The sequence below is a fragment of the Vulpes vulpes genome, chromosome 2 (assembly GCF_048418805.1).
Source record: "Vulpes vulpes isolate BD-2025 chromosome 2, VulVul3, whole genome shotgun sequence".
Classification (NCBI taxonomy): domain Eukaryota; kingdom Metazoa; phylum Chordata; class Mammalia; order Carnivora; family Canidae; genus Vulpes; species Vulpes vulpes.
In genome coordinates, this window is record NC_132781.1 from 44,123,862 (window position 1) to 44,144,070 (window position 20,209).

General features: G+C 40.7%; 1 protein-coding gene across 1 annotated transcript; it reads right to left on the reverse strand.

The window, feature by feature from the left end:
- Positions 1-4,354: 4,354 nt before the first annotated feature.
- On the reverse strand, positions 4,355-14,979 carry TMIGD1 (transmembrane and immunoglobulin domain containing 1). Its single transcript, XM_026016284.2, has 6 exons — positions 14,828-14,979; positions 12,459-12,737; positions 9,514-9,789; positions 6,515-6,618; positions 5,466-5,506; positions 4,355-4,916 (listed from the first exon to the last, which is right to left on the reverse strand). The coding sequence occupies exons 1-6, from the start codon at positions 14,907-14,909 to the stop codon at positions 4,913-4,915; spliced, it is 786 nt and encodes a 261-aa protein (XP_025872069.1). The 5' UTR covers positions 14,910-14,979; the 3' UTR covers positions 4,355-4,912.
- Between the last annotated feature and the right edge of the window lie 5,230 nt (positions 14,980-20,209).

Genomic DNA, 20,209 nt, shown 5'->3' on the forward strand with positions numbered 1-20,209 from the left:
CAGTTAATGATAAATATCTTTGCCACGACCCTCAAGCCCCCAGTCAGTAAGATGCTCTCAGTCACATTCCAGTATCTCTATCCCTGTCCCCCACCCCCAGGACAGTGCAGTGTAGAGAAGCAGTGTGGACTGTGAAGTCAATGTGAGGCCACTGAATCCCAACTCCACCCTATTCTAATTGTGCAAGTTGGAACAAGCTATTTTGTTTCTCTAATCCTCAATTTCCTCATCTATAAAATGAGGATTCCAACGCCTACCTTTTAGGATTGTTGCAATGATAAGAAATTATCTAGGCAAACCCTTTGGCAAAGAGTAATACTCATTGATTATAATCAGAAGAAGAAGGAGCAAATATTTAGGGCAGCAATTCTCAGCTCCAGTACTGCAACACCGCAAGACATCTCGAATGATGTCAAGGAGTGTTGTAACATCTTCAAGATGCTCCCCAACTAAGTTTGTTTTAAATTCCCTTTACTTACTCAAATAAATTGTCTATAGGTCACTAGAAGTAGGATTGGACATCATTCTTGGTGACATATGAGAGAAGTGAAGTTTGTCTTTATTATTCAACCTTTGCCCCTTCTGTGATATCCTCTCCCCTATTCCAGGCCCCAGGCTTTGGATCAGCCCAATAGGAATCCCATCTTAGCCACTCCCTATAAGTTAGTTAGCTCCATTAAAGTTGGGACAGCCATGAGTATTTTGTAAGGGTTGTTTACAGGATCAAATAATGCAGGTAAAGTCCTCAGCACAATATAACTAACTGTCCTCTGGCTTACTTCTTCATGGTCATGCCTGAGCTTTGGAGAAGAGGATAGGAGTGAAAATTACAAGAGCTGTTTCATAAAAATCTCCACGAAATAATGAAAGCCCAAGACAATGCTGGGTTGTAACTTAACTAACAGAGATCAGCATGTATTGGGGTAAGAGGATTCTTCTACTCCTAGACATCCAGGATTTAAATTTAAAAATTTTTTTAAAGATTGTATTTATTTATTTGAGAGAGACAGAGGGAGCACAAGCAGGGGGAGGAGCAGAGGGAGAGGAACAGCAGACTACATGTTGAGCATAGAGCCCGAAGCAGGGCTTGATCCCACAACTGTGAGATCATGACCTGAGCAGAAACCAAGAGTCATATCATATGCTTAATCGACTGAACCACCCAGAGCACTCCCCGCCAAATTTTTTTAAATAAGAAAATTACACATTTTATTTTTTAAAAAAGATTTTACTTATTTATTCATGAGAGACACAGAAAGAGAGAGAGGCAGAGACACAGGCAGAGGGAGAAGCAGGTTCCATGCAGGGAGCCCGACGTGGGACTCAATCCTGGGTCTCCAGGATCAGGCCTTGGGCTGAAGGCGGCGCTAAACCGCTGAGCCACCAGGGCTGCCCCAAAATTATACATTTTATTTATTTATTTTTTATTTTTATTTATTTATGATAGTCACAGAGAGAGAGAGAGAGGCAGAGACACAGGCAGAGGGAGAAGCAGGCTCCATGCACCGGGAGCCTGATGTGGGATTCGATCCCGCGTCTCCAGGATCGCGCCCCGGGCCAAAGGCAGGCGCCAAACCGCTGCGCCACCCAGGGATCCCAAAATTATACATTTTAATTCAGAGTTCTGACTTCTCTTAAAGAATCAGAAAATCTGTGCTCAATGGTAGCAATTAACCCTTTTTTAGACAAAGTTGTGTTCTCCATTTGCCACTGTCCCCACCACTTCCTATTGTTTTACCACTTGCCTATTCCACTGAACTGCTTGACCTCTGTAAGAATTTGACTTTATGACCTCCGGCCAGTAAGTTCAGGAAGTTGGTGATGGTGGCCATAACAGGGGTAAAATTGGCAAAGGAATTTGTAAGCTATTTTCAGTGATTCAAAAAACCTAATGGCAGTGATTTTATTATTAACCTATAAAAGATTGCCCAGGTTAATTAAGTCAAGCACCAGATTTCTTTGCTTTGAAATGGAATTACATCAACTGAGTAATTGTGTTGTAATCATAAAAGAAGTTCAGACTGGCAAGTAGCTATCAATGATGTTTTATTTATTTCTTTATTTTAATTTGAGTAGCTCCATACCCAGTGTGGAACCCAGTGCAGGGCTTGAACTCATAATCCTGAGATCAAGACCTGAGCTGAGATCAAGAGTCAGATGCTTAACTGACTGAGCCACCCAGGCACACCAATATCACTGATGTTTTGAAAATTGGGAAAGCAGATTATTATTACTTAATAAATTCAGGTGTTTGATAGACCAGTTTTGTTTTGTCTTGTTTTTTTCAAAAAATGGGGCCCTAGACGGAGAAAAATAATTATTGTAAAAGGTACCTCTATTGATAGAAAGGTGGAGAAGATAGCAACTGGCTTTGTCACTTCTCCACTGGTATTTGTCAAAAACAGACTATTTATGTTGGAATTTCAAGTAGCTTATGGTAGATAGAGAAGACACTTAGGGAAAGGTTATGGGAGCTTCTTTTAAGTTCTAGAATTTCATGTCCTTTTAAGTCAGGTTCTAGGCTGAACTTCTCATTTTAAATAAGAGACACAGTTTGGGGCTGCTTGGGTGGCTGGCTCAGTTGACTAAATGTCCAACTCTTGATTCTAGCTCAGCTCATGATCTCAGGCTCATAAGATCCAGCCCCACCTCAGGCTCTGTGCTGGGTGTGGATTCTTTTTCTCCCTCTCCTTCTGCCCCTCATCCCTCTCAATAATAATAATAATAATAATAATAATAATAACAGACACAATTTTTATTTTTATTTTTTAATATAGATTTATTTATTTATTTATTTATTTATTTATTTATTTATGATAGACACACACACACAGAGAGAGAGAAAGAGAGGCAGAGACACAGAAGGACAAAGAAGCAAGCTCCATGCTGGGAGCCTGATTTGGGACTCGATCCCAGGACTCCAGAATTGCTCCCTGGGCCAAAGGCAGGTGCCAAACCGTTGAGCCACCCAGGGATCCCCAGACACAATTTTTAATAAAGGCTCTGTGTTTTTTTCAAAACCGAAGCAAAATGAAATGCAGTGACCGTTTATGATGTTGCCATGCTCTGTTAAAACCACTTAATGTCCCTTGTCTGTGCTAATGTACAAGGTCACAGTAGTTTATAAGGGTGAAGAAATTCTCTACTGATGACCTGTAATACTTAAGGATTGCCATATGTCCTAGAATAAAGCTGATTCATAATTCTACTAGGTAGGGCAAAGGTATTACGTTTTCATTTTTCTTGCCAACTCCTTTCAGCATTTAACTAAACTATTTGGGAATCTTTTGAGCATCACATGCATTAACATGAAATTTAACATGAAAATTAATCCTAATCCTTCTTCTAATTCAACCTCCTTATTTTCCAAAGGCCCAAGAGAGCTTAAAGGACTTGCCCAAGGTAACACAAGCAAGACTGGAATTCGAGTCTCCTGATTCCAAGACCAATTTAATAGGTTTTTCCCATTTCCCATTCCACTTTAAACTATCCCAATCACTGCCTGAGATCTAGTTTTTTCCATGTAGTCTCTGGACTTCTCCTTAATTGTCTAAACGTTCAGATTTTCACAATCCTCCTACTTTGTTCTTACACTGTTTTCACAAGGCTTCCAAATTCTACTTTGAGAAATCCTGAATGAGGAGCAAGATCTGAAGGCTTCCCCACAAAAACCTGCTGGGGCCTCCAGGAAGACTGAAAAACCTGTAAGTCCCAGTCTTTAATGGTCTCTCCATTCCATGCAGAAGGTTCCAAGGAAGCAGAGAGAAGCCTAACAAGGAGGATGTGTCTGGGTCCCTCTTACACGCAAGACTGTTGGGATTTCATACAATCTGCTCATTTCCTCTCTGCTTCTGTGTCAGTGAGAAACTTTTAACCACTTGGCTGATAGCAGATCTCTTGCTTTCTCTCTTGCTGTGGCACATTTAGCTACTGCAATATTAGACCAAAAATTCTGGTTTTTTCCCCCTAAGTTAGAGGGTGAGCACAGCAGATATCAAAGGTGGTTCTGACCAAGAGGGCCTCTTCTCCTAACCCATCCCACTGTGTGGGACAGCAAAGCAGAGATTCTCAGGGAAAGAGAATGAAGAAATAATGGAAGTAGTGAAGGTTGATGATAAATCAGAAGAGCTGCAATTTAAAACAGAGGTATATGAGAAGAGTATAGGCTGATTCATAATTAATGTTGCTGGATCTAGGCAAACAACTGTGCCAAAAGGGCAAAGGCTGCTTTGTGAGCAGAGCCGTTGGCTAGCCCATGTCCCCGGCAGTTTTCATCTCCATCCCCACACAGAGCTTACAAAGTCAGCGACTGTGTCACCAAACCAGGATGAGATGAGAAAAATAAGGACATATGCTGACTTTTTCATAATGCTAAATTTATTCTGTTTAAAGGAATGCCTTATATTCTGAGATTATATCCTTCCTTTTTTTAGTCCTAAAACATTTCATTTATGAGACGACAGTGAAAGTAGATAATTGATATTATTTATGTACTTCTTTGGCAACTTAAAAATTGATCACTCTATGTTCAGCTCTCCTTTCCATTTTGGTATTGCACTTATTCATGAAACCCAAATGTCCGTCCATTTCCTACCTAGAAAAATACATACTAAATGGTAAACGGTGACCAAGCTTTTTGGAGCAAACCTCCATTAAATAACATATGCTTCAAGGAGAAGACAACAGAATCTTACTTTTCCTTCTTAATAGTTTTCTCCATAAAAATGTTCTGCAAGAATATCAAATTAGTCATCACAGCTACTGTTAAGTGCCTAATGAAACACTTCTTCATAACCTCTGACAATTTGACAGGAGTGAATTTAATAATAGCAATAAATACAGATGGGACTACATTAAATCAAGGAAGTCCTGATGCAAAACTCTTGTTGTGTTGGATGGCATCTCAGCTTTCTCATCTGAAATGAACCAAAAAATCAATTATAATGATGATCATGGCAATAAGAAAAAAAATTCAAAACAAAATCCTCACTCTCAGAAAGAATGCCTTCGTTCTTTTTACTGACTGCTTACTTCTCCAAGGCTGGAGCCAACAGAGTAAAAGGAAGCCCCACAGAGAAGGCAGTGTTCAGAATGAGGACTGTGGCTTCTGACGTCGTTGTGAAGGAGAAGCGGCGTGGCTTCCCCCAGGGTCAGCCCTCTCAGTCATTTACATTATGTAGCTATACAATGCAGGAGCTGGACAGTAGCCCAGAACTTCCTAAGTGGACAACAGGCTTAAGAGCAAGGGTAGTATTCTCAGTTCTAGGCAACCTTCCAATGGAGCCTCGCCTGTCTTCTTCTAAAGTAGAGGCAGATTCTCCTCCACCCTCCATTCTAATCTGAACCTCTTCACCTCCCAGCACCTCCCATCTCAGGAGGAGTTTGCCCAGGATGGGCTTTATGACACACACCACTGTTACCTGTCTGCTCATGGAAAATCATTGGCCCCAGCCCAGAGTACTTACAAAGCGGTTTCTCTTTGAGGATCTTCATTCTTTATGCAGAGCTAAAAGCAAACACAGGGGCAATGAGTTTGCCTGCTTTTCTAAGGCTGTAGATAAACATTTTGAATGCATCAATGTGGCTCAAGGGATAGGAAGCCCAAATGTCTGTTAATCTCCTACCAAGAAAAGTACTCATCAATACAGAGGTGGCTGGAAATATAGAACCTCTGCACTGGTGCAGGTCTTATGTTTTTGGCCATACTAATTATTTCTACTGATCCTACAGAGATGTAATTCTTAAACCAAAATGCTTCCAGGATTCTTAGGTAGTTGAATATTTCTTTTTCCTTTCCTTTTCTTCCTTTCTTCCTTTTTCTTTACCCAGGAAAAAATTTTGCTTTGGATTGGCACCAGGGGGTGGGTGAATTTCTTCTTGGGATACGTTGTTCCCCTGAATCACACCCAGTTACCATATGTTTCAAGAAGAACACCTCTTGCTGCATAACTAACAGCCTAGATCATACAGGTCTTTCCTTAGAGGCTTTCTACCACATTTGCCTCCCTTTGGCACTGGGTGGAGCCAAATGCATGGCATTAACCTATGCATACACATACTCGGCATCAAGCTAACTGACAAGGTTAACCCTTCAACAATTCAAACTTTAGCTCATTACTACCAGGGACTGTGGCTATACTCAGAGGTGAACTGCTGTTCAGTGTCACTTTTTTCATGCAGATCTCTGAATCCACAGTAGATGTTTCTCTGTATGTTTATTTATTGTACCAAAGGTACCATAGCAACAATAAACGGAAATTTAAAAGAAAGAAAAATCAGCCCCAAATCCCCTATTCCTAACACCACAGCTATTTTCATACAGCTTTTGTCCATATGTATTTCCATTCTTTGCTAAAGCTGTACTCATTGTATGTGTGCCATTTTATTCCATTTTGGTCTTTGGAGAGACTAGATTGTCCAAGTATGGTTCCCAACTCTATAGTCATTTAGATAGCCAGTTTCCTGACTGGATTTAGATGAATTTATACCTCAATAGCTTAGAATATTTAGATACCTTCATTATTCTTTTTCTTCTAGCAATCAGTCCAAAGCACAATGTCAGAAAGACCACAATACACGCGGCAATAATGGGTTCTTTTGGCACAGTCACCGCTCTATCTGTTGGAAATGCAAGCACAAGGAATAGCAACTAACATTTACATGAGTCTAATTTACGTACTTCTATGTCCCAGCCATGATGCCTTGCACTTCACATATATCATCCTCTTAATTAAATCCTTCAAACAACCGAATAATACCTACCCAAGTTTTATGCTCTTATTGGTAACCAGATTTGGTATTTTTTCCCCTTCATATTTATTAGGCAAGATAATCCCAACACATAGGATAAACGCTTGTGCTCAAGATCTGTGCTTTCACTTCTAGCTTTGTGTGGCCTCATTTAGAAACTACTCTACTGAGCTATGAAGCCCGGAGAGGTTCATGGCAAACATATTCAGCCTGTGCACCAGCCGCAGAGCACTTAAAGCTGTGAAGGCAGCCCACAGCCAAGAAAATAATAGAGCAGGAAGAAATAAGAAAAACAAGTTGGTTTGGAAGAGCTCCACCCAAAACAGGATCCTGCCCACTTGAAAGCCAATTTGCCAAACTGGCATCCAGCTTGCCATATGAGTTGTGTATATATATATTTTTTTTATATCACGGAGCACTTGTGATTCCTTCGTAACCAAGGGGGATGATATAATTCCCTAATCTCTGCATGTAATTTTACAGCCGATTAGAATGACAGGGCCAGGGGACTCCTGGGTGGCTCAGTGGTTGAGTGTCTGCCTTCGGTTCAGGTCATGATCCTGGGGTCCTGGGATCAAGTCCTGCATCAGCCTCCCCGCAGGAAGCCTGCTTCTCCCTCTGCCTCTGTCCTCTCTCTCTCATGAATAAATAAACAAAATCTTTAAAAGAAAACACACACACAAAAGAATGACACGGCTAGGGGTCCCTACCAACCATGCTTTTGTGGAGAGGTGAATAGCCTCAGCTTCAATAAGCTGCCTCTTCTACCCCTTCTATCCTAGGAGTACTTGGGTTATTTATGGCTTTGGTTTTTAAAGCAAGCGCCCCCTGGGCATACTGTCACTCTGCAGGACAAATTACTGAACACGCCAGTAATCACAGTAATGGGCATTGAACTGCAGTGGCTCTTCCTCCCCACCAGCCACTGTGTTTGTGTCCCAGATCTCCCCGAAGGGGGAGGAAATAAGCCCAGTGGTCACATAGTCTAACACTTCTGGCAGGGGTTCAGTTGGCTTCCTAGGAACTAGCAAGAAAGGCAATGAGTGGGCACAGGGAAGCAAACGACAAAGTGAATAATATTCTAACAAGAAAGAAGAGCCTCAGCTTGTTTGGCTGCTCTGAGCATATTGGCCTCGGACCAGGAAATGTGTGCATGAGCATTTTCTGCATCTGCTATGCCAGGTAACTTGCCTTTATCTTTTTTGATTTTTTCATAAAAATAAAATTCTGTTTCAACTGATCCATATGATCCAATTAGAACAAGAAGGAACTTATTAAATGTACCCAAACTGAGGCTTTCTTTTTTTTTTAAGATTTTATTATTTATTTGAGAGAGAGAGAGAGAGAGAGCACAGTTGGAGAAGGAGAAGCAGACTCCCCACTGAGCAGAGAGCCTAACATGGGGCTAGATCCCAGGACCCCAAGATCACAACCCAAACCAAAGGCAGAAGCTTAACCCACGGAGCCACCCAGGTGCCCCAAATTTTCTAACCAGAAAATTAACTTAGCTTGCCCAAGTTTGCAGATGACATCATCTGATATGTCTCTCAACTTCATAATTGAAGTTTTAACATGAAAGCAAACTTTAACGATTTTTTTAGTATGCCTGTATATTCAGCAACTAAAATTGACAGTTAAGGGTCTTAATTAATGTTTTTTTTCAAATTAGAAGAGATGTTATCTAAGAAAACTTGACTACTTTAATCAAACTTTCAGAATCTGTATCAAAAAAAAAAACAAGTTATTTTTGAACTTGGATTCAGTTAATAGCAGCAAAGAATGATTGACAGCCTTGACTACTGCCAATTTCTATCTCACACTGTCCTGCTTGTTTCAACACCCGAAAATTTCCAGGGCTGGAGCACTGCCTAAAAAAGCCCTCAAGACTCAACATCCTCTACGGGTCTTCTGTGCTGTGCTTAGACTGCGGCTTTCTTTATCCTGGTACCAAGATGGTTGTTCCTATTTCAGTCATCACAGCTGCATTCTTGAGAGTTTCTTTTCATGCTGCTCACCTCAAGGTCAATTTTTGCCACAATCACCAGTGGTACGTGGAGGTGGGGGAACACTGGTCTGCGTTCCGTTTGCTCTCTGACCTCATTTCTTTCTACTGTCTTCCTTGCTTTCTCTGCTCAGGTCCCCTTTCTCTTCTTGTATGAATGAGAAATATGAGGAGGGAAGAACACTTGGAACTTCATTTGTTCCCTGTTATTAATTGCAGGTGTGAAGAATCTGGGTAGATGAAGCATGAAGCCAAGAGAAAGACCTTTCAGGAACCATCTTCCCCCTCCCTCCTTACTGCTTAGCCTATAGATTACAATTTCAGGGATAAGAATGATTTTAGAGATTCATTTTCTTATCTATTTATCTTTCTCTTGGTGTTTCTGACTTCTCTTTCTGGTTGTCATTGGCTGTAAACTCAAAAGTCCAGTTCCAACGAAACTTGTTGCCCAGGAGAATTCATGAAAAGTACTCCTCCCTAAATGCTGACCAGAATTTTCTTCCCCCACTTGGTTCTAAAAAGGACCTTTGCTCAAAAAGCAGCGTTTCATATGGAATGGGCATCCCAAATGGAAGATTTGGAATTCTTAGTGGGAATTCCTTGGATAGGGATGACTCACTAAAGAAAAGCATAGCTACTAATCACAACTGTCATCATCATTAATTGCCACAAAAACACTTATGAAAACCTATTCTGACTTTTTGCGAGTTACTATTACTTAAAAAGAGAGTTACCAGAGAGAGAGAGAGAGAGAGAGTTACCTTTGACGATGAGGTGAAAGTCCTTGGTCTCCATTTGCAGAGATGAATTTGCAACACAGTTGTAGGTTCCATTGTCAGATTTCTTGACTTTGGTGATTGACAGTTGAAGAGACTCACTTGTCTGGTGGACTTGGTGATTTTTCTCTAAATTCAGGATATCACTATTTTTGTGCCACATCATTTGAGCCTGGGGGTTGGATCTCACATTGCAAACCAACTTCACATCACTGCCTTCCTCAACTGTTTGAAAGTCGTCTCCACTTAGAATAGGAGGAACTGCAAGACTCAAGCATTTTGGTTAAATTAGCAGATAAGCAGTAATTTACTATCAGTGTTCAAGATTTCCCTTCAGTCCATCTCATGGAGTAATTCATTAATTTGACAAAAATTTATTGAAGGGCACCTGGGTGGCTCAGTGGTTGAGGGTCTGCCTTCAGCTCAGATCATGATCCCAGGGTCCTAGGATCAAGCCCCACATTGGTATCCCCGCAGGAAGCCTGCTTCTCCCTCTACCTATGTCTCTGCCTCTCTCTCTCTGAGTCTCTCATGAATAAATAAATAATTTTTTAAAAATTTGTTGAGCATCTACTCTGTGCCAAGTGTTGGACTAGGAACTGGGGATACAATGGTAAATTATATACATCCAGTTCCAAACCTCATAGAACTTTTATGTGGTACAGAAGATAAACCATGAAACAAATGTATATAATAATGAATCTGGGGGTGCCTGAGTGGCTCAGTCAGTTAAGTGTCCAACTCTTGGTTTCAGCTCTGGTCATGATCTCAGGGTGGTGGGATCCAACCCTGTATGGGCTCCACGCTCAGGGAGAAGTCTGCCTGAAGATTCTCTCCCTCTGCCCCTCCTCCCACTTCCACGCATGAGCACTCTCTCTGTCTCTCAAATAAATAAATCTTTCTTTAAAATAATGAATCTGTACCAAGTAGACAATTTATAACACTACCTAAAAGTATAAGCCTTGAGTCTTTGCTCTCTGAAACCCATCTCTACTAATATGTTGGAGAAAAGAGTATAATATGAAGAAAGCAGAAATTGCAGTTATTCGTAATTCCATCCATGCCACTTACTCTGACCTTGGGAAAGTTACTTAACTGCTACGTAACCGCTCAGTTTCCTCATCTAGAAAAGTGGGATATTACCTACCTCACAAGGGGTTGTAAAGATTAAATGACATAATGCCTACAAAGAATTTACCACAGTGCTAATAACCATTATTGTGGTGGTGGCAGTGGCCACGGTGGTTTTGTGGTGTCCTCACATCCTCTGTTTTTGCATTTCATCTAACCACATTTGCCCTGGCTACATTTACCAGTACCTATTTGCATTTCCTCAGTGATCCTCTAGAAATAATCTCCTCCCAGAAAGTGTTCCAATGGTGGCAACTCTGACATCCATGGAAAGTATGATCTTCTGAGTCTCTCTCATTCCTCTGTTAAAGCAAGTCCTTAGTCCCTCTATGATAAGAGCAGTCATTGAGACATAGATACTTGAACACATTTATCCTCACCAAATAATTCCAGCCCTCACCCCCACACGGCTTTCCAACATCCAAGGGGAGAAATGGCTGAGCTCTTTCTCTTCTCCATGCCCCTTGCTTTTCTGGTCAAGGTGCTGAAGATTAATAAAGTGCTTGAAAAGTGGGTAGTAGGAAAGAGATAGAGGTGGAGAAGAGGAAAAAGGAAGCTTGTATAATCTGTGCACTGAATAATTAGACCATGAGTAGGCTGTGCTATTAATAACTCTTTCTGAAGAATGACATTTTGTTGCTCTTTGGAATGAGCTTGAAATTCTGTATCCATATCCAACAAGAATGTTACATGGTATTCAGATATGTAGGAAGCTGCTAGAATAGATAACACTATTACCAAATATATCATAGGACCTGTGGACATGCCCTATTAGTTGTTCCTTTTTATTTAACTATTTAAAATTAATTTTGAAGTCTATCAACTATACATGAGTATTCTTTTTTGCAAAAATTAGTACATTTCAGATAAAGTTAAGGTCGTCTTTGATTCCATCTTGTTCACTTTCTAGCTCCCCAAAGATATCCACTGCTATGAGTTTGATGTAAATCCTTGCAGATCTTTTTTTTATCAGATCTTTTTTTAAAAAATCATTTTTATACATATAATGTACCAATAGGAAATACATCATATTGTTTTAGAAGGCTTACATAAAAGACTTTATTCTCTCAATAGCTTGTATCTTTTCGAGATATATCCACATTGAACCATAGAGACCTAGCTCATTGTTTTAGAACGCTACAGTGTAATATAGGACACTTTAATCATTTTACTTCATGGGCATTCTTTTTTTTTTTTCTTCAGGGTGAGGGGGTGGAAGGGTAGAAGGAGAAGGAGAGAGAGAATCTTAAGTAGGCTCCACACCCAGCACAGAGCCCCACACAGGACTCCCCATGGGGCTCAACACAGAGTTCTTAGCAGGGCTCATGGGGAGGCTCAATCTCACAATCCTGAGATCACAACCTCACAACCTGAGCCAAAATCAAGAGTCAGTCACTTAACCAACTGAGCCACCCAGGAACCCCTAGCCAAACCAATTTTAAAAAGGTAAATAAACCAATAGAAAAAATGGGCAAAGGACATGAGCAGGCATTTCACAGAAAAGAAACATAACAGCCAATACACTTATGAAAGGGTGGACACTCTCATTCTTAATTTGGAAAATGAAAATAAAATTTCAAATCAGGCTGGCAAGTTCTTAGAGTTTGAGGGTACTCAGTGCTCACGAGGGTGTGGGGAAATAGGCACCCTCATGCATTGTTGCAGGAGCATAAATAGGGCAATTAGGCAACACCAAACAAATGTTAAAATACACACACTCTTTAGTCCCAAATTTCAAGTACCACTTAATATAGGGCAGACAGCACAGACTGACTAGCAGTTTCTCCCCCCTCACTCACAAATGACATTCAGCACCACGGAAACGGACACCGACTGATTTCTCTGCAGTTTGCAGGTAAAGGTGACTCCGTTGTCATCTTCACTGATGGAGGAGACACACACAGAGCTGGAATTGATTTTGTTTCCAGATTTCAAGTCCACTGTCCCCTCTTCTCGGTACCAGAGAAGTTCTTCCTCTCTGGTGTGGTTTTGAACAGCACATTTCAGAGATTCTTGGGAGCCGAGCCAAGTGTCCAAGATATAGTTCTCAGTTCTATCATTCACAGTTAGAACAGAACCTGGGAGGGCAGGAAGAAACCATTAACACAAAATGAAAGATCTAAGTGGCATAAACAGGGGATTGGTTAAATAAATCACATTACACCAGTACAATGAACTACTCTACAATAATTAAAAAGTCATAGTGATCTATACAATTTTACAAGGGAAAAGTTTCAGAATGTATTATTAACTTAAAAAAAGGAAAATGTTAAAATGATGGTTACCAGATTTTGCTGCATGTTGGAATCACTTGGGGAATCTTTAAAAGCATACTGATGCTTGATTTCCACCCTCAGACATTATGATTTATTGATATGAGTGCAATCTGGGCATTGCATTTGCAAAAAGCCTTCAGGCGATTCTAATGTGCAGTGAAGTTTCAGAACTACTATGCACAGAACTATCCCATTTACACACACATACACACACATGCATGCACACATACATGCATTTATGAGGAAAAATCTTGGGGAAAATCTCACTGGGTATACTGAGTAGGATTGATAAAAATAGAGAAAAAGGTAAAAAAAAAAAAAAAAAAACCCTTTCCAGACTTAAATTGTTTATGTGAAAGTAGCAAAGGGAGTTGAAAGTAACAAAGGGAGGGGGTGGGAGAGGAAAATACAAATAAAAAAGGACTATAGTAAAATTGAAACATACTTAAGATACAACTTTAGGAGAATAGGCATAATGTAAAGTACATCTATAATAATTACTATAAATATATAAAAATTGAACATAAAATTGAATATGGGCAGAAGCCAATCTGAAAAGCCTTCTGATTAAGTGTGACAGGATTGAGGAAATTTTGGTTCTGCATTTCTTATGTCTTATTTGGGCAGTGCAGTAAAATAATTGATGTTTAAATAGCTATGGTTTGAGGGTAGTCGAGTTGTGGTGGAAGGATAATCAGGATATATAGCAGTTGGTTTTCATCTCTGATTTCCAGAAATCCATTCACTGTAACACACCTGAATTTCAGTTCTTACTTTCTTGGTTCAGGACCAAGTAACCACAGCTAAAAATGATGTTAGCTGCCACAGACTTGTTTTCTACAGAACATTTGTTAATACAGTCTGTAAACACATGAACTTTTCCTTTAAAATGCACAAAGTACTGGTGAAAACTATGTGATTGCTGCCTAGTATTTTTCAAAAATCTGGAAGAATATATATCAAAATGTTGTTGAGTGATTATCTCTGGATGATGGGATTTGGTTTTCTTCATTCTTTTTTTTTATTAAAGATTTTAATTTTTTTAGAGAAGGATTGAGAGAGAGAGAGAGAGAGAGAGAACATGACATGTGCACATGCATGCAGGGTAGAGAGGGGCAGAGAAAGAGGGAGAGAGAAAGAATCCCAAGCAGACTCCCTGCTGAGCTGGAGCCTGACACAGGCCCATCCCATGAAATTAAGAGTCAGACACTCAACCAACTGAGCTACCCAGGCACACCTTCTTTATTCTTTTATATATTCCCCCCCCCCTTTTTTTTTTTTTTACAATGACTACATATTACTTTTAAAATTGGGGTTTGGAGAGATCTACTTCCAGGGTGGGGTGGAGAACAAATGCAGGGAAGATTTTCCTGAAGCAGTATGCTCAAATAGACATTAGAACTTATTTTGGATGTCATTAGAAATGAAATGCATTGGGATCCCTGGGTGGCTCAGCAGTTTAGCGCCTGACTTTGGCCCAGGGCGCGATCCTGGAGTCCTGGGATCGAGTCCCATGTTGGGCTCCCGGCACGGAGCCTGTGTCTCTGCCTCTCTCTCTCTCTCTCTATGTCTACCATGGATAAATAAATAAATAAATCTTTTTAAAAAAGTAGTGAAATGCATTATAAAGTTAAAAAGTTGTTTTAAAAAGTAGAAAAATTTTGGCTGCGGCTCTGGAGATAACAGAATATTTACTCTACCTTGCCATATCAGAGCCATAAACAATTTTTCCATTTAACATTTTATCATGTTGTCTGACTCCCGTTCTCTGAGCCATACCAACTGTGTATCTGGTGATTTGGATTTTGGATTTTCCCAGAGCCAACTGATTATGTTTTAATCGGAAATTTTTCTTTATTTACAAAGAGACCAAAGGAATATTATTAACTTACTTGTCACCTCATGTGGAAGAAACAAAATCGCTAAGAGAAGAAATCTGCACATTTTCATTAGTTCCCTGATGTTCCACGCCATCTTTAACAAATTTACTTCTGATCTGCTGGGGAAAAAAGGGTGTAGTTGGTTCTGAACTTTGGTCTACACTGAGTTTATGAACCTTCCTCTTGTCTATCTTGCATTTAAAATAAAATCCCAGATGAGTCATCCCAGCTGTAACAGTACTTTTTCTAGTTTTTAATTAAACAATCTTGCTCTGATTACTGAGTTCAAAGTACCTTCAGTATTAAAGATTTTTTTAAGGCAAGAAAATGAAAACCACAAAGATATAGGCTATAGGATATAGGGCAGCCATGGGGAAGCCCTCGGGAGGGTAGAAGCAGTCTTCCCTGGAGAAATGGATAGAATGTCATTTTAACAGAAAGAGAAAATAAACTTGCTTCATTCACAGACAGTCTCTACTGAACTGTAGTAATTCTGGTTTTGAAAGCCCCTTTTAGGGATCCCTTGGTGGCTCAGTGGTTTAGTGCCTGCCTTCGGCCCAGGGCGTGATCCTGAAGTCCCAGGATCGAATCGCATATCGGATTCCGTGCATGGAGCCTGCTTCTCCCTCTGCCTGTGTCTCTGCTTCTCTCCCTCTCTGTGTCTCTCATGAATAAATAAATAAAAATCTTAAAAAGAGGGATCCCTGGGTGGCGCAGCGGTTTGGCGCCTGCCTTTGGCACAGGGCGCGATCCTGGAGACCTGGGATCGAATCCCACGTGGGGCTCCCGGTGCATGGAGCCTGCTTCTCCCTCTGCCTATGTCTCTGCCTCTCTCTCTCTCTCTCTCTCTCTCTCTCTCTGTGACTATCATAAATAAATAAAAATTTAAAAAAAATCTTAAAAAGAAAAAAAAATAAAGCCTCTCTTTGGTCGTTTTGTAAAAGTTGCTCGCTGCTAAAGAGAGTTTTTGAGACCCCCTCCAAATCCCATAGACTCAAATGGTTCATAACTTAGAAAAGATTCAGTTGCAGTATGGTCTCTAATCTTAAACCAAGTTAATCTCTCTTCTTTCTCCCCTCCCACCACCATCATCCCCCTCTTATATGCGTTCCCTTTAACCCAGTGTAAACTAAAAATAATAGATAATAAAGTCCTCCTTTTTTTCCTGCTATGCTTTTGCTTCTGTCATCTGCCTCCCTAGATACTTTCCACTTCTTCTGGGAAAAACATGCATTCGTTGACCTCCCTTCAAGAGTACAGCTATGAATATGGTAGAAACACAAGTTGAATGATTCCTATGCAACAGGCACTGTGCTAAACCCTTTACATACATTCTTTCAATCCCCGTGAAGTCCCTAGCAACCCTCTTGAGGTCATTTCTAAATGTTTGGAGAGATTACAATAATTTGCCCAAGATCCCAAAGGCAGTAAATGTCAGGGCTAGGATTCAAACCCCAGACTCCCAAGGCCAGGCTCTTAACCATCCCATTGCATCCACTGATATTCTTCTCCATTAAGAAGCTGCTGTTAGGGGCACCTGGGTGGCTCAGCAGTTGAGCGTCTGCTTTCAGCTCAGGTCATGATCCCAAGGTCCTGGGATCGAGTCCTGTTCATAGGGATCCTGTTTCTCCCTCTGCTAAGTCTCTGCCTCTCTGTGTGTGTGTCTCTCATGAATTAAAGAAGAAGCAGCAGCTGCCGTTAATCCCTTCTGAGCCCTGGCCTCTCCACAGGGGGACATGGAGTTTTCTCCCTTTAATATAAATATTAACATTCAAGAGCTGAAACATCCCTAGGACTTCTGTAGACAGGCTCTGCTCCTCCCCATCCCAAGCCTGTCCTGACAGGAGCAAGCTTCACTCCTGCCAGACTCACCCTTTCTGACTGGTAACCTTACATCAATATTTCCACAAAATGTAGTTAGTACCAACATCAATTCTTTTTGTAATTTTAAAACTTTGCCAAAAAGATTTCCATCAAGGCACTCCAATGGTGATGACCTCAGAATTTGGTCATTTGTAGAGTTTTCTCAAGCACTGACCGCTGAAGGTGCCTAATAAGAACTGAGTAAGTGTATGGGCTCCTTGGCAGACCCTGCTCTACCCTAGTAATTAAGGAGAAGGATCAACATCTCCCCTCCCCTTCCACCACACCAGCCAGCATCTTTTAAAAATGAATTTCCCTTACTTGGCTTGTTCTAAATTTTCACAACTCTCTACTCTTCATACAAGACAAAGTTTTACTGCTTACCTGCCGAGCTCTGAAAAGCTGACTTCCTTGGCCAATCGTTCCTTCATCTGGAACCCCAAATCCTTTCCCTGTTACCATCTTTATAATACTTGCGTTTAAACACTTTATGACAGTAGGGTCAAGCAAACAAAATAAATTGGGTTCAAAGTCTCTTTCTTTTTATGGATTCTTAGAGAAGACACTAACTAGGAAAGACATCTTCAACTCTAAGTTTTCATGTGTACCCAAATTACCAGATGGGACCAGATATTACTAAGGATGTAATTATTCCAGGAAAACCTGACCATGTGCAAAACTGTGTGGCACATTTCACAGAACATTGCCATGTTCAAGTTAGATAATGCACCGGGCTTTATTTTGGCTGCTGTGAAAAGCAACCCTCTCCTCAGGCTCGCCCTGTTACCATTCTCAGGATGTCAGATTATCAAAGTTATCTAACTTGAACATGGCAGCCAAAATACTGGAAGATTCCACAACTTAAATAATGCTGGAAACATATTACTTGCCACTGGTAACCTATGCCTGGTGCATAAGCTGTACTGAGCCAAGCACGACAACGAAAAGTTTTATCCCTTTGAGACTCATGTCTTGTGAGGGAATCCTTGTGTTACACTTTCACAAATTAGCAATTGAAGATAACTTTTTTATTGGTTAAAAAATATGTATGTTTATGGTATTGTTACACTGTGTTACGTGGCTAGTACCGTTCCCATTTATACAAGAATAGAATAAAAGAACATTTACAGTTATCTGCACATTTTAACACGTTGGTGACACATACCAGAGATCTGCCTCTTGGTGGTCGTGTGACTTCATCAAGGTATTTAACCTGTATGAGCTTCAAGTTCTTTGTCAAGACAGTGGGAAAAATAATAACGTTCTCCCTACAAAGTCATTGTGAGGAGTAGATAAAGTATGTGAAGCAGCCACACAGTAAGCTCTTAATTAGCAGTAGCTATTATTATTAATAATACAGGCTGGGCAGGCATAATAAATAAAAACAGCCTCAGCATATAATATCGTTCCAGTAAGAATCGTAGCTAAGGGCATTTCTGTGGTTGAGTTGCAAGCACCATCTAAGAAGGTTCGAGTTTGCTTCTCTGTGAATCCAAGAGCAGTGTGTTTTACTATCATCATTTGTAAATGAATTTAGTAATGAACTGATGTCTTGGTTCTGGGTCCCTTGAGAGCTAACTCTGAGACAAAAGCTTTTGGGGCAAGTAGTTTAATTCAAGGTGATCTCAGGGAGCACAGTAAGGAAATGAGGTAGGGAAGGAAGGATAACGAATAAAGGGTATGTTAATAAACAAGTTAGGGCTGTGGGTGACTGTCCTATGGACCCTTTGACAGGCTCTGTGGAGCGCACCTCAGAATCAACTCATGAGGAGAAGGAAGCTTAGATATTTATCCATTAACTTCTTTCCATCATAAGTTAAGGAACACTCTTGAGGTATTGACTCCCCAGCATCTCCAGCCCATCCTATGAGGGTGGAGTGCACTCTTTTAATCCAGCCATGAACATTCCTGACTCTCAGGAAGTCACCGGTTTGCTATACGGGAACTGTTTGCAGGTGACCTCTAGGCAGGCCAAAGGCATGTGAGCAGGGCACCAATATCAACTTCTATTTCTAAAGGATATTAAGAAATAACGATTAATTATTCTTAGGTGTGATAATAGAATTGCAGTTATGTATGAGAATGTCCTAATTCTTAGGAGATACCTGCTGAAATATTTATGGGTTAAGTGCCACGAGGATTGCAATTAACTTTCAAATGATTCAGCAAAAATACACATACAGGCAGCTCTGGTGGCTCAACGGTGTACGCCACCTTCAGCTCAGGGTGTGATCCTGGAGACCCAGGATTGAGTCACCTGTCGGGCTCCCTGCGTGGAGCCTGCTTCTCCCTCTGCCTGTGCTGTGCCTGTGCCTCTGCCTCTCTGTGTGTCTCTCATGATTAAATAAATAAAAATCTTTTAAAAAATAAAATAAGAATAAACATACAAACACACACAAAACAAATAGCAAAAATTCACACCTACTGAATCTAGAAACTAGATAGGGTAAATAGATACTCAGTTTCAACCTTTCTACATACTTGACATTTTCATAACTAAAATGTTAAGGAAATTATTTAGCGATATTTATTGAGTGTCTCCTATGTGCTGAATACTCTACACACTGGGAGTGCCATCCAAGCCAACATGGTGTCTTTATCATGAATAAATAAAAGACTTTGCTTCCCAAGTCACTCTCCTGATATCTGTGGAAAATTGCTTTACTAACTATATAAATCTATGATGTCTACAAGATGAATGATGCTTCCTGAATTCCACAACAGTAAGTGGGTACCCTGAGAGATATAAAGATGCACAAAGCAAAGCTTCTCTCTTAAAGGGTCTTCTCATCTAAAAGGGAAAGTTAATAATGGTTAGAAGCCAGACACCATGCACTCAGTGCTGGAGAGGCATTTCACATTTTTAAAAAATGATATCATGGCGCCCCTTCTGGAGAGTCAAAGAAGTGATGAGATTTGTCTAAGGTCAACAAAGCCATTTCTGGAACATTCTTCTTTTCTAAAACTGACAGAAAAGGAAAACAATTTTGCCACAAATAGTTAAGCCTCATAGTTAACCATTAAGCCCAAGTAGTTTGGCTGGTTGGAGTATTAACAGTGTCTATACTTCACATCTTCCACAAGTAGATCAGGCCCAGAGGGAGAGGAGAGAGGCAGACTCGAATCTGGAAATTCTTTGGAGTAGAAACCAATCTGGTCCACATCAGTCCCATGCATTTCTGGACAGAGGAGGGGGGTCTGAGAACTGGCATCCACAGCCTGCTGATTTAGGTGAGCAGAACAAACACCTGGAGAGGGGCACCTGGGTGGCTCAGGTGGTTAAGCGGCTGCCTTCAGCTCAGGTCATGATCCCAGGGTCCTGGGGTTAAGCCCTGTGTTGGGCTCCCTGCTCCCCGGGGTGTCTGCTTTTTCCCCTGCCCCTGCTCATGCTCTCTCTCTCTCCTTTGCTTTTTCTCTGTCAAATAAATAAACAAAATCTCTTTAAAAGAAAGAAACAAACAAACACCTGGGGAGTCTCCAGGCACCTTTCCTTCATCAGTTCTGATGAGACTCAGATGTTCATCTTTAACA

What these genes read in the sequence shown, in the direction of transcription:
- TMIGD1 (XM_026016284.2), bottom strand. Translation starts at nt 14,909, where the DNA reads ATGGCGTGGAACATCAGGGAACTAATGAAAATGTGCAGATTTCTTCTC. An exon ending in TCTTCCACATGAGGTGACAA is followed by an intron (nt 12,738 to 14,827) that starts GTAAGTTAATAA and finishes CTGCCCTCCCAG; the next exon opens with GTTCTGTTCTAACTGTGAAT. An exon ending in CGTGGTGCTGAATGTCATTT is followed by an intron (nt 9,790 to 12,458) that starts GTGAGTGAGGGG and finishes TGAGTCTTGCAG; the next exon opens with TTCCTCCTATTCTAAGTGGA.